At 40.0% G+C, this 14,868-nt stretch overlaps 1 protein-coding gene across 1 annotated transcript in view; it reads right to left on the bottom strand.

The window, feature by feature from the left end:
* Nucleotides 1-14,868, bottom strand: part of PLBD1 (phospholipase B domain containing 1) — a 67,990-nt gene that overhangs the window by 7,476 nt on the left and 45,646 nt on the right. The window contains exons 7-8 of the mRNA XM_029206391.1: nucleotides 364-564; nucleotides 116-256 (exon numbers count right to left, since the gene is read on the bottom strand). Coding sequence (XP_029062224.1) covers nucleotides 116-256; nucleotides 364-564 — 342 coding nt within the window. The remainder of the gene's footprint in view (nucleotides 1-115; nucleotides 257-363; nucleotides 565-14,868) is intronic.

The raw sequence follows: 14,868 nt of genomic DNA on the forward strand, positions 1-14,868 counted from the left end.
CCCCACCATATACTCCCCGCATCATACATTCACACAGCAAATATTACCCATCACACACACACACACACACACACACACACACCAGACTTCCAGACTTCTAGCATGAAGAAAATACCTGTCCGCAGAACATCGGTTTGTTCAGAATATTCTACATATGCAGGAATTTGCTCCACGATGTACAGAGTGCCTTTACCAAGGCTGTAGTTCAGATTTACCTTCTTCAGGTCCAGGACCATGTACTGATTGTTATACGTGCCTGAAATATCGGGAGACATGAAGACAGGGCATGGGTATGGCTTTACTGGTTAACTCCAGATCTAAATGTACGTACATGCCTAAAAGTTATTCTGCGGGGCCACTTACCAGAGTTGTATTTTGAAAAGACCTCTGCCCACTGCTTGCCTCCGTTTGCCATCATATTGGCCACCCGGACTCTTTGCCAGGCCAGGAGAGACTTGGGTACCACGTGCTGCAGTAGGGTTTTATTATACACGCTGTTTGTGGTCTGCAGCAATACCAAACCACTGCTGAGAAGGTAAAAGTCGTCCAGAGACTCCAAAAACCCTACAGGAAACAGGAATATACAAATCAGCATAACACATATGCAAAATATTGAGCCATCAGTGTTAGCACAGAGCTTTGTGTACACAGTGCATTCTGCACTGCCCGTGACTATTATCCTCTCCCAGCTTTGGTTCCCCTCTGCGGGAGTTACTCAACTGCCGTTTCTAAAGGTGCCAGTGGACCTCCATCCCTGGATTTGCCATTGAAAAATTCTGATTTTATGATTTGGGATGACAAGAATACATTAACTCGGGACTATTCCAAGTTTCCAAAATGACGAACAGAGTAGATCCTCACTTGCTAGGATTTTCCAGGAGAACTTTTAATTAGGGGGAGATATTAGCAGGATTCATTGTTGGATAGTAAGAATACGGATGCCTTCTTTCTTTCTCCTTTTCTGTATTTTCCAAATTTTATGTAATGAGTCTACATAATTTTTTTAAGTAGAAAAAGTATCTACATTTATAAAAGTGAACATGGTTTTGACACTCTGGGTCAATGTGTTTTACAAATGTCGGAAAATCAGCAGAGCCACAAGTCTTCTTTTTAAATAAATTTATTTTATTTGTTTGTTTTCATTTTTGGCTATGTTGGGTCTTTGTTGCCGTGCGCGGGCTTCTCATTGCCGTGACTTCTCTTGTTGCGGAGCACAGGCTCTAGGCACGTGGGCTTCAGTAGTTATGGCATGCAGGCTCAGTAGTTGTGGCTCGCAGGCTCTAGAGCGCAGGCTCAGTAGTTGTGGTGCACGGGCTTAGTTGCTCCGTGGCATGTGGGATCTTCCCAGACCAGGGCTTGAACCTGTGTCCCCTGCACTGGCAGGCGGATTCTTAACCACTGTGCCACCAGGGAAGCCCACAAGTCTTTTTAAAAGGCCTATTGTGTGATTTATTTTGTGATGAGTGTGGTAGAGATCAAGGAATATCAGACACAGCTGTAACAATGAGAGAGGCTGTATTGTCGTCAGTAACTAACAGTGATGGACAAACTGGCGGTGCTACATTAAGGTCAGAGAAGAGCCCAGGGAGAGTTAAAAGGAACCAGGGCGGTGAGCTCCTCCAGGGCTTCGCAAACTCCCACCATTTTTATACTACTTTATTATTTTTGCCATGTCTGATTACTACTTGTATTATGCTTTATTTAATATTTCTCCTTACATGAGCTCTCTTTTTAAACTTAAAATACTTAGCCTTATCACATAAAATAATATCCAAGGAACCATGGGTCTAATGTTTTTGGGGCTTTTTCCCCCAAAAACCAGTACATTTAAGCAAATACATTTCTATTAACATGCAAGAAAATACATTTTCAGGAAGTCCCTAATGTTACCTCACTAGAACTATGCATGTCATGCACTGAGCAACACCAATGACGCTCCGAGAGGAGAGGTGATGGGATCTATCCAGGATCACAGAGCCAGCTCCTGGCAGACCTGGGCCTGGAATGCGGGTCCTTGATCCAGTCCAGGGCTCTTCTGCTAAGTCTGAACACCTATGCTCAGTCTTCATGGCGCTCCCTCTTCTGGCTTAATGAAGGCTGGAAGAGGAGAGCTTCATGGAGGAAATGGATCTGAGTCTTGAAGCTTGTGTAAGTGCTGACCAGGTAGGGAGCAGTGAGCCTCACAGGTGGGGACAACACTATGAGTGAAGGTGCACAGCAGTAGATGTAGCACAGGAGAGCGCGTGTTCTGGGAAGCCGGGCAAAGACAGTCATTCATTCATTCACTCAACAAACGAGCTATTGTGCATTTACTCTAGGCCTGACAGGGATAGGTGGGGTGGGGTAAAATAACGGGATCGCCTAAGACTTCAGAGCGTGTATGCTGGGAGTCAGAAGGTCGGCATTTTAGTTCCCTGCATCGCCACCAGCAAATTTAGCACTTCTCCTCGTGCCTCTCTGTTCCTTATTCCCTTCCTCTGATAACCTGGGACTATGTGATGTCATTCACCTCCAATTTTGAATTTTAATTCCTGGAAATTTCTGAGTAGGAAAGTTACATGATGAGAGCAGTGTACAACTAACTCACAATGAGCCTCCACGAGGCTGTCATTAGCCAATACGGAGATTTGCATAAATGACAGAAGGATGCACACTTCAGGTGGTGCCAAGCTTTATGAGGGGATGGCAGCCTTGAATGAAATTTTAATGGGCAACCCCTCTGAGAAGACACAGTCTAGACATAGGAGGCATGACTGACAAGCAAAGTGTGAGATGAATTTCAATGACTGCTTTTTTTTTTTTTAATTTAATTTATTTATTTAGACTGCGTTGGGTTTCACTGCTGTGCGCTGGCTTTCTCTAATTGCGGTGAGCAGGGGCTACTCTTCGTTGCGGTGCCCAGGCTTCTCACTGCGGTGGCTTCTCTTGCTGGGGAGCAAGGGCTCTAGGTGCCAGGGCTTCAGTACTTGTGGCTCGCGGGCTCTAGAGTGCGGGCTCAGTAGTTGCAGTGCACGGGCTTAGTTGCTCCGTGGCATGTGCGATCTTCCCGGACCAGGGCTCGAACCCTTGTCCCCTGCATTGGCAGGCGGATTGTTAACCACTGCGCCACCAGGGAAGCCCCTCAATGACTGTTCATTCAGCTCTTGGGCTGAGGTTGTTCTGCAGTGTTTGAACTGTACAGCCATACTTGGCAGCCTTGAGCAAACTCTGGTAACAAATCTCCACAGGAGAGAACTCTGTATTTCTGGCATGATAAACTTGCTAATTCACTCCTTATTGTAGCAGTCTCTATGGACACAAGAGGGCAGGCGTTCTTTCATATGTGTGAGTGACTAATACTAACATGAAAGGAGCAGTCTTTCATTCAAGAGCAAGACTGTTGAAGACAAAAGAAATGTAGGCCACCCAGAGTTCTGGAACAAAGAAGATAAATTGTCTTACAGAAAACTTTAGTCAAGGAGTTTAATTCTATAGTTTAGAGTTTAAGATTAAAAAAAGGAAAAGGCCCAGAGAGGGGACAAAGTCCTGAAACAGTGCAGTATAAGAGAAACAAATGTTCCTTGACTATGTAAAGTTGTATTCCTGCTCTTATCTGTCACTAGTAGCTTTGGAAGGCACACTATTTTAGATCAGGGTAAAGTGAAACACTTCACTATGAAAGCCAGCCAGCAAATAACATTTCATAGTAAGCTTCTTGCTAAATTTAATCAAGAAATAAGAGAACCCTTACAGTTAATAAAGCATCTTTCAGGACTTAAAAAATATGTAACCGCTTGAATTGTAAACATGAACAAGGACCACTTTCCTCTGATTCCATTTAGACCTACTGCTTAGTAAAATACAGAAAAGTTTACCCTTATGATCCTATCAAATGTATTTAAAATGTGCCCATTTGGAAGAGTGACATCAACATCATGGGGGGTGTGAGACACTCCCTTTGTCTCTCCCCTTCAATCTACGACCAGTAAAACCAGTAAAACTTCCATAACTCAACAAAGGTTCCTCGGCCCAACACAGCAGCATGCTGGAGAGTTCCACACCTCTGTCATCTAAGGGTGGGCGGACTGGAACACATAAAGTAGGTGGAACCAGAGGGACGGTGAAGGCAGTGCCGGCCATCTCCGTGCCCCAGATGGCACTGTCAGCAACACCGGCAGCAGCAAGGAACCGACAACCCTGGAGACAGAAATAGTGACAAGGAGGGCACCAGGCGACACCTCTGACACGGACAGTGGAGGGTGGAAAGTGCTAGCTCTCAAAAATAACCAGCGCGGGTAAGAGAAACCAAAAACTTGTGCTATAGCGCCACCTACTGGGAAACAAAAGAAAGGCATCTAATTACTAACCTACTGAATAGCTACAATCAAGTGAGGAAAAAAAAAAAAGCTTTACCTAAAGAAGAAACATGTTCACCACTTCAAATGCACTGGCAGAGGAGCACTCATCAAGCCCCATGAAGAACCATGGTAACACAGTACCACAAAAAGAAAATGACAGTCCTCCAGAAACCAAATTTAAAGTCACGGAATGCTGTGATCTGATAGAGAATTCAAAATAGCTGTCATGAAGATACTCAACCAGCTACAAGAAAACTTTGAAAGGCAGTTCAGTGACCTCAGGAATGAAATGAATGAACAGAAGGAATACTTTACCAAAGAGATTGAAATTCAAAAAAAGCACCAAATAAGAATTCTGGAGCTGAAGAACTCAATAAATGAGATGAAGGATGCATTAGAAAGCACTGGAAATAGAGCAGACCACATGGAAGAGAGAATTAGTGAGCTTAAAGATTGAAATCTAGAAATGATACAGGGAGAAGAGGAGAGTGAATTAAGATCTAAAAAGTAAAGAAATCCTATAGAACCATCTGACTCTTTTAGGAAGGGCATCATTAGGGTAATGGGTATCCCAGAAGGAAAAGGGAGAGTGAAGAGTGCAGAGGGTTTATTTAAAGAAATAATAGCTGAGGACTTCCCAAACCTGGGGAGGGAACTGGATGGACAAGTCCACAAAGCCAAGAGACCTTCTTTTTCAATACAAAAAGACCTTCTTCAAGACACGGTATATTAAAACTGTCAAAAGTCAATGACAAAGAATATTCTAAAGGCAGCCAGGGAAAAAAGGATGGTAACCTACAAAAGAATCCCCATCAGTCTATCAGCAGACTTCAAAGCAGAAACTCTGCAGGCCAGGAAAGAGTGGAAGGACATACTCGAAATACTGAAAGATAAAAACCATCACCCAAGAATACTCTATTTAGCAAAGTTATCCTTCAGATATGAAGGAGAAATAAAGACGTTCCCAGACGAACAAAAGCTGACTGAGCTCATCAACATTAGATGTGCCTTAAAAGAAACGTTGAAAGAAGCTCTTCTACCTGAAATGAAAAGGGAAAAGTACTGTACACAAAACTTTGAGTAAAATGGTAAATGGACAGACAGAATAAAAAAATTGCAACTTATTCTATATCAGAATAGGTTATTAAAAACTTAATTACAGCATAAAGATTAAAGGGAAAAAAGCAGTAAAAATAACTCTAGCTACTTTAATTTAGTAACAAACAACACAAAAAGGAATAATTTAAGACAACAAAAATGTAAAAAGGGGAGAGGAAAAGGAGGAAACCCATGTAGGCAAATGAAGATAAGATACTATCAGCAGAAAAAGAACAATTTTATCCATGATAGGTTTCATACAAATCTCATGGTAATCACAAAACATAAATCTAGAGCAGAGAGAGGAAACATAAAAACAAGGGGAAATAGGGGAAAACATCATAGAAAACCACCATACTAAAATGGCAGACAGAAACACAAGGAAAAAGGAACAATGGAGGGAAGCAGCTGCATAGCACAGGGAGATCAGCTCAGGGCTTTGTGACCACCTAGAGGGGTGGGATAGGGAGGGTGGGAGGGAGACGCAAGAGGGAGGAGATATGGGGATATATGTATACGTATAGCTGATTCACTTTGTTATACAGCAGAAACTAACACACCATTATAAAGCAATTATACTCCAATAAAGATCTTAAAAAAAAAAAAAAAGGAACAATGGAGATACAGAGCGACCAGAAAATAAAAGATAAAATGGCAGTTCTAAGTCCTCATCTATCAACGATCACCTTAAATGTGAATGGATTGACTTTACCAATCAAAAGACACAGAATAACTGGATGGATTAGAAAATAAGACCCAACTATATGCTGCCTCCAGGAGACATATCTCAGCTTTAAAGAGAAACACAGGCTCAAAGTGAAGGAATGGAAGTTGATACTCTAAGCAAATGACAGCCAAAAGAAAGTGGGTGTAGCCATTCTCACATGGGAAAAATAGACTTCAAGGCAAAAATGGTAGCAAGAGACAAAGATGGACATTAAGTAATGGTAAAGCAGACAATTCGTCAAGAAGACATAACAGTTATTACTATATACTGACCTAACATAGGAGCACCAAAATATATAAAGCAATTATTAACATACCTAAAGGGAGACAACAAAATAATAGTAGGTGATTTTAATACCCAACTTACATCAGTGAATAGATCATCTAGACAGAAAGTCAACAAGGAAACAGCAGCCTTAAATGAACCTTAGACCAGACTGATTTGATAGACATATATAAAACATTCTATCCAAATGCAGCCGAATACACATTATTCTCAAGTGCACATGGAACATTCTCAGGGATAGACCATATGTTGGGATACAAAACAAGTCTCAATAAATTTAGGAAGATTAAAATCATATCAAGCATCTTTTCCAATCAAAATGGTGTGAAACTAGAGATCAACTACAAGAAGTAAGCCAGAAATATCACAAATATGTGGCAACTAGGCAACATGCTACTGAACAATTATTGGGTCAACAAAGATATCAAAGGAGAAATTTTTAAAAATTAGACACAAATGAAAATGGAAATATGGCTTACCAAAATCTATGGGATGAAGCAAAAGCAGTATCAAGAGGGAAGATTCTAGTAATACTGTAAATGGCAATATTTCTTTTTTTTATTCAATATTTTTGAATTCAAAAAAATTCAATATTTTTGAATTCAAAAAAATTCAGTATTTTTATGGCCGAGTAACATTCCATCATATATGTGTGCGTGTGCGTGTGTGTGTGTGTGTGTGTGTGTGTGTGTGTGTATATATATATATATATATGTCCCACATCTTCTTTATCCATTTATCTGTTTATGGACACTTAGGTTGCTTCCATATCTTGACAATTGTAAATAATGCTGCTATGAACATTGGAGTGCATGTATATTTTCAAGTTAGTGTTTTAGGTTTTTTTGATATATACCCAGGAATGGAATTGCTGGGTCATATAGTAGTTCTATTTCTAAGTTTTTAAGAAACCTCCATACTGTTTTCCACAGTGGCTGCACCAATTACATTCCCACCAACAATGTACAAGGGTTCCCTTTCTCCACATCCTCACCAACATTTGTCATTTGTGTTCTTTTTGATGATGCCATTCTGACAGGTGTGAGGTAATATCTCATTGTGGTTTTAATTGCATTTCTCTGATGATTGATGACTTTGAGCATCTTTTCATCTGCCTGTTGGCCATCTGTATGTCTTGTTGGAAAAACATCTATTCAAGTCTTCTGCCCATTTTTAATCAAGTTGGGTTTTTTTTAATGTTGAGTTATATGAGCTGTTTATATATTTTGGATATTAACTCCTTATCAGTCATATCATTTGCAAATATTTTCTCCCATTCAGTAGGTTGTCTTTTTGTTTTGTCAGTGGTTTCCTTTGCTGTGCAAAAGTTTAATGCGGTTCCATTTGTTTATTTTTGCTTTTGTTTCCCTTCCCTGAGGAGACAGATCCAAAAAATATTGCTACAGTTTATGTCAAAGAGTGTCCTGCCTATGTTTTTTCCTAGTACTTTTATGGTTTCCAGTGTTACATTTAGGTCTTTAATCCATTTTGAGTTTATTTTTCTATATGGTGTTAGAGAATGTTCTAATTTCATTCTTTTGCATGTAGCTGTCAAGTTTTTCCAGCACCACTTATTATAGAGATTGTCTTTTCTCCATTGTATATTCTTGCCTCCTTTGTTGTGGATTAACTGACCATCAGTGTGTGGGTTTATTTCTGGACTCTCTATTCTGTATCACTGATTCATGTATCTGTTTTTTTTGTGTGCCAATACCATACTGTTTTGATAACTGTAGCTTTGTAGTATAGTCCGAAGTCAGGGCGCATGATTCCTCCAGCCCTGTTCTTCTTTCTCAAGATTATTTTGGCTATTCAGGGTCTTGTGTGTTTCCATACAAATTTTTGAATTATTTGTTCTGGTTCTGTGAAAAATACCTTTGGTATTTTGATAGGGATTACATTCAATCTGTAGATTGCCTTGGGTAGTATGGTCATTTCAATATTAATTCTTCCAACCCATGAACATGGTATATCTTTCCATGTGTTTGTGTGGTCTTCAATTTCTTTCATCAGTGTCATAGTTTTCTGAGTACAGGTCTTTTTATCTCCTTAGATAGGTTTATTCCTAGGTATTTTATTCTTTTTGATGCTATTGTACATGGAATTGTTCCCTTAATTTCTCTTTCTGACAGTTTGTTGTTAGTATATAGAAATACAACAGATTTCTGTATATGAATTTTGCATCCTGCAACTTTATCAAATTCACTGTTGAGCTCTAGTAGTTTTTTAGTAGCATCTTTATAATTTTCTGTGTATAATATCATGCCATCTGCAAACAGTGACAATTTTACTTCTTGCTTTCCAATTTGGATTCCTTTTATTTTTCTTGTCTGATTGCTGTGTCTAGGACTTCCAATATTATGTTGAATAAAAGTGGTAAGAGTGGGCATCCTTGTCTTGTTCCTGATCTTAGAGGACATGCTTTCAGCTTTTCACCATTGAATATGATGTTAGCTGTGGGTTTCTCATATATGGCCCTTATTATGTTGAGGTATGTTCCCTCTATGCCCACTTTCTGGAGGGTTTTTATCATAATGGATGTTGAATTTTGTCAAAAGCTTTTTCTGCATCCACTCTTGCCACTCTTATTCAACATAATATTGCAAGCCCTAGCCAGATCAATTAAGCAAGAAAAAGAAATAAAAGGCATCCAAAATGGAAAGGAAGAAGTAAAACTGTCACTGTTTGCAGATGACATGATACTATGTATAGAAAACCCTAAAGACATCACCTAAAAACGATTAGAATAAATGAATACAGTCAAGTTTCAGGGTACTAAATCAGTATACAAAAATCTGTTGTGCAGAAAGAGAAATTAAGAAATCAATTCCATTTATAATTGCATCAAAAAGAATAAAATTCCTAAGAATAAATTCAAGCATGGAGATGAAAGACATGTACACTGAAAACTATAAGACATTGTTGAAAGAAGTTGAAACAAATGGAAAGATATTCTGTGCTCATTGACTGAAAGAATTAACATTATTAAAATGTCCATATTACTTAAAGCAATCTATGGATTCAGTACACTCCTTATCAAAATTCCAATGACATTTTTCACAGAAATGGAACAAAAATCCTAAAATTTATATGGAACTACAGAAGACCCCAGATAGCCAAAACAATCCTGAGAAAAAAGAACAAAACTAGGGGTGTCACACTCCTTGATTTCGCATGATATTGGCAGAAAAATACAGAGATCAATGGAAGAGAATTGAGAGCCCAGAAATAAACTCACATATACATGGACAATCAATTTATGACAAAGGAACAAACAACATACAATGGAGAAAGTATAGTCTGTTTAACAAATGGTGTTGGGAAAACTGGACAGCCACATGCAAAAGAATGAAACTAGACCACTGTCTTACATTATACACAAAAATCAACTCACAATGGATTAAGGAGTTGAATGTAAGATCTGAAACCATAAAACTCCTAGAAGAAAACATAGGCAAGATGCTCTTTGATATTGGTTTTAGCAATATCTTTCTGAATATGTCTCCTCAGGAAAGAGGAACAAAAGCAAAAATAAACACATGGGACCTCATCAAACTAAAAAGGTTCTTCACAGCAAAAGAAACCATTAACAAATTGAAAAGACAACCTACCAAATGAGGGAAGATATTTGCAAATCATATATCCAATGACAGGTTAATGTCCAAAATATATAAAGAACTCATACAACTTAACAACAGAAAAACAAACAACCCAATTTAAAAATGGGCAGAGAAGCTAAAAAAGACATTTTTCCAAAGACATACAGATGGCCAACAGGCACATACAAAGAAGTTCAACATCACTCTTATTAGGGAAATGCAAATCAAAATCACAATGAGATATCACCTCATGCCTGTCAGATATCACCTCATGCCTGTCAAAATCACAATGAGGTATCACCTCATGCCTGTCAGAATGGTTCTCTCCTTCCAGAGCGATGGAGAGAACGTGGAGAAAAGGGAACCCTCATACACTGTTGGTGGGAAGGTAAAGTGGTGCAGCCACAGTGGAAAACAATATGGAAGTTCCTCAAAAAATTAAGAGTAGAACTAACATATGACCCAGCTATTCCACTTCTGGGTATTTATTTAAAGAATATGAAAACACTAATTGGAAAAAGATATATGCGGCCCTATGCTCACTGCAGCATTCTTTACAAATAGCTAACATATGGGGCTTCCCTGGTGGCGCAGTGGTTGAGAGTCTGCCTGCTGATGCAGGGGATGTGGGTTCGTGCCCCGGTCCGGGAGGATCCCACATGCTGCGGAGCGGCTGGGCCCGTGAGCCATGGCTGCTGGGCCTGCGCGTCTGGAGCCTGTGCTCTGCAACAGGAGAGGCCACAACAGTGAGAGGCCCGCATACCAACAAAAACAACAACAAAAAAAGCTAACATATGGAAACAACTTAAGTGCCCATAGACACATGAATGGATAAAGAAGATGTGGGGTGTGTGTGTGTGTGTGTGTGTGTGTGTGTGTGTGTGTGAGATGGAATACTACTAAGCCATAAAAAGATGAAATCTTGCCATTTGGGACAGCATGGATGGACGTAGAATGTATTATGCTAAGTGAAGTAAGTCAGATGGAGGAAGACAAATATCATATGATTTCACTCATATGTGGAATACAAAAATAAATGAACAAACCAAACAAAAACAAACACATAGATACAGTGAACAGAGCAGCAGTTACCAGAGGGGAACGGTGGCAGGGGGATGGCAAAATGGATAAAGGGGGTCAACCGCATGGTGATGAATGGAAGCTAAACCTTTGGGAATGAGCATGCTGTAGTATATACAGAAGTCGAAACATAATATGTAGGTACACAAAAAACTTATATAATGTTATAAACCATTAAAAAATAAAATAAAAAATTTAAAATGTGCTTATTTGCATATCACATGCATTAGCTGCTCCAAACCTCTGAAGACCACACACATTCCTTCCTTCCAAAAGAGTAGATTCAGTGTTGACAAAGGACATAAATGACATACAACTCAGGGTCAGGAGTGTGGAACATGATTGTAAAAATAGCTGTGCTGCATTTCCTCACCCCTCCCTCTATCCATACTCAGCAACGGGACTTTGCAACATCTCCCAGAAAGAGGCATTGTCTGTTTCCCCATCTCTTAAATCTGAGCTGGATCCGGAACTCGCTTCGGCTAACAAAATGCGCCAGTTCTGAGTCTAGGCTTCAGGAGACCTTGCATACTTCTTCTCACCTCTTGTAACCCTGTTACAGCAGTGTAAACCAGCCCAGTCTAATTTAGTCTCTGGGATGGGAGACCACATGCAGGAGAGCCAGCCTCTAGCTGGCCAGTCCCCCAAAGTGCTACAGAGTTCATCCAAGGTCAGCAGAGCTGCACACCCAACCCCAGCCAACCTCAGACGCACGATGTGCCCAGCGGAGACACCAGAAAGAACCATTTAGCTGACGTGTGGACTCAAAAGCAATAATAATCACGTTTCCAGCACAAAATTTGGAGGTTCAGCAGTAGCTAATAATAGTAATCCAATTATACAACATATTTTGTTATGAAATGTCTTACTGCCATTTGATTTTTAAAAATTTTTTATTTTATTTTGATTCTTTTCTCTCTTTTTTTAAAAAAATTATTTATTTCTGGCTGCGCTGGGTCCTCACTGCTGCCGCGGGCTTTCTCCAGTTGCAGAGAGCGGGAGCTACTCTTCGTTGCGGTGCGCGGTCTTCTCACTGCGGCGGCTTCTCTTGTTGCGGAGCACGGGCTCTAGGTGCGCGGGCTCAGTAGTTGTGGCATGCAGGCTCCATAGCTGTGGCTCGCAGGCTCTAGAGCACAGGCTCAGTAGTTGTGGCGCATGGGCTTAGTCGCTCCGTGGCATGTGAGATCTTCCCGGACCAGGGCTCAAACCCATGTCTCCTGCATTGGCAGGCAGATTCTTAACCACTGCGCCACCAGGGAAGCCCTGCCATTTGATTTTAACACAGATGGATGTGACACTTTGGGAACTCTTTTCTTTCTTTTTTTTTAAAAAGAGAAAAAACAAAACAACATCTTGGCGCCATACTCAGCCTTTCTGCTCAGCTTTTTCCCACAGTTGAAGAGGAACTGTATCACTTCTCAGACCTGTGAAAAGCACCCACCTATGCTGGGCTGTCTGATTTCTCTAAGCCAGTCTGACAGTCAATAAAATTTTATTAAACACTTACTGTATCTCAAGCACTGTGAAATGGGTCTCAGCCCAGAGACTGTATCAGAATTCTCTCAGGACCTTCTTCAAAAGGCATATGCCCAGACTGCCCTCTCTGCCCACCTCTGCTCCCCTCTGAGTCTCCACCAGAACTCCTATGTAAGGTTACTGTCTACAGCTGGAAAGTCTTCCGCTTCCTGCCTAAGAAAAGGCAGCCTGTGCTCTCCTTGTTATCCCAGGACATGAAATCCTCCAGCCGTTTATTCTGTCTACTCTGCAATGGACTCAGTCTTCCTACCTTCCAGAATGGCATTCATTTACTTCTCTTCCTGCCAAGATCCTAACTGGAACCAATCAATTTCCCCTTCACTTTCCAGTAATTATTCTTCTATCAAGTACGTATTTTTTTTTTTTTAGCAGATTTCTGCTTAATCCTGCAATAGGAAGGTGATCAATGAAGGATTCATACTATTAGGTATTCAAGCATGTGAAGCCATACTCGGGAGTTTGAATATCCTGCAGTGGTCCAAATAAAAGAATTAGTATAATTCTAATTCTAACATAATAATAATCTCTTAAAGATTACAGAAAGTAATTATGAAGAGATGGCTTACGTTTAACCAATATTCTGTTATTATCCACATAAAATTGTTTTTCTTCAATAATAAATTATTTATTTTAGGTTATATTATTTGCTTGTTTACTGTTTCCTTTTCCATCTATCCCATAGCATGTAAGTTCCACCAGGGCAGGAACTTTTCCTGTCTTGTTCACTCTAGCACCAGAAAAGGATTTGACACATAGTAGGTGCTCAATAAATGTTAAATCCAAGGAAGAAAGAGAAGATGGTGGTCACTAACATTTACTGTGTACCTATGACACAGCAGAAACCTTGCTTTAGAAGGATGGATACTATCATTTGATCTTCACAAAAAGAGCACTTAGATGAGCTAATTTAAAAAATATTTAGCTATTTAGAGCTAATAAACAGCATTGTCAGGAATAAATTTAGGACTGAACCTCAACACATGCCTTTTCCACTACAACATTTGCCTGACAGATGTGAGGGAAACAGATAGGTAGTCATGGCAAACAGTGACAACACTTATACACAATAGAGCAAATGCATTCAAAGCAATTGGGAAGAGAGTGAATCATGGGGGGTTGCATGTTTAGACAGGGTGGAGTTGGGGAAAATCACCTTATGACCAGTCAGTCAAGAAAAGTGTGGAAAATAAGGTGGGATTTCTGGAAAGATAGAAGGGAGGAAGCTTCCTTAGCTAGGTGGGGAAAGATGTTCAAGACAGCTGTGGCCTGGCAGAAGTCATCAATATCCTGGGATGGTGCCAAAGAGGAATACAAAACAAAAGGAAGGTATTGATACTTAGGAAAGCAGAAATGAAGTGCTACAAAATCTATCTATGGTCCTTTGGAATGGGTGCCCTACTTCTACTTTTATTTCTTCTCCTCCTTTGGTTCTACTTTTTAAAGGCAGAAGATATGAATCTTGGCATGTGTTAAATCACAGATTGTTTGTATATATTTCAGCCTTATGATCAAAGGATCTAAGATAAAAGAGGTAACATGAAATTAATAAAAGTAATTATACAATTACATTAAAAATGTTTACAACTACAGAGGCAATTTAATAACACATGAAAGTAATAACATTATGGATTATGAAGGAGACTTGACTACATTTTCTTGGGGCTTTGAGACTATTCTTTTATCTCCCTGTGCATCTACTTTCAAGTATTTGAACTTCAAACAGGAGAAGGCTGAGCAAAGTCATGGCTACCCAGACCAGAAAGGCTACCAGAGTCTGAAAGGATGGGCTTGGACCCAATATGTTAGAATCACCCAGGGTGCTTGTTACAAATGCACCAGCCCAGATCAACTAAATAAGAATTCTTATGGATGGCACTTTAGAATCTGCATTTTTAGCAAGCTCCAGAGGAAATTTTAAGGGGTATGTACATGTGTGTGGGAGGTGATGGGATGCCCAGATGTGATGCAAAGTAGGAACACATGCATGCTTGGTGAAACACACTAAGTGTGTTCCAGAGAGCTCCACTTACAGATAATTAAGCATGAAGCCTCAGCCTCATAGGCATCATCATTATTTACTGTAACCCTCAATTAAAACACTTTGAATAGGTTCCAGCTTTTGCTCCCACACAAAAGCTCCACCCACCTGGCATCCCAGGAGGTCCTTTGAGTTCATGGCTCTTTTAGTTTTAACCATTTAACTTAG

Source organism: Monodon monoceros, unplaced genomic scaffold (assembly GCF_005190385.1).
Source record: "Monodon monoceros isolate NGI ecotype Baffin Bay Population unplaced genomic scaffold, NGI_Narwhal_1 Super_Scaffold_6, whole genome shotgun sequence".
Classification (NCBI taxonomy): domain Eukaryota; kingdom Metazoa; phylum Chordata; class Mammalia; order Artiodactyla; family Monodontidae; genus Monodon; species Monodon monoceros.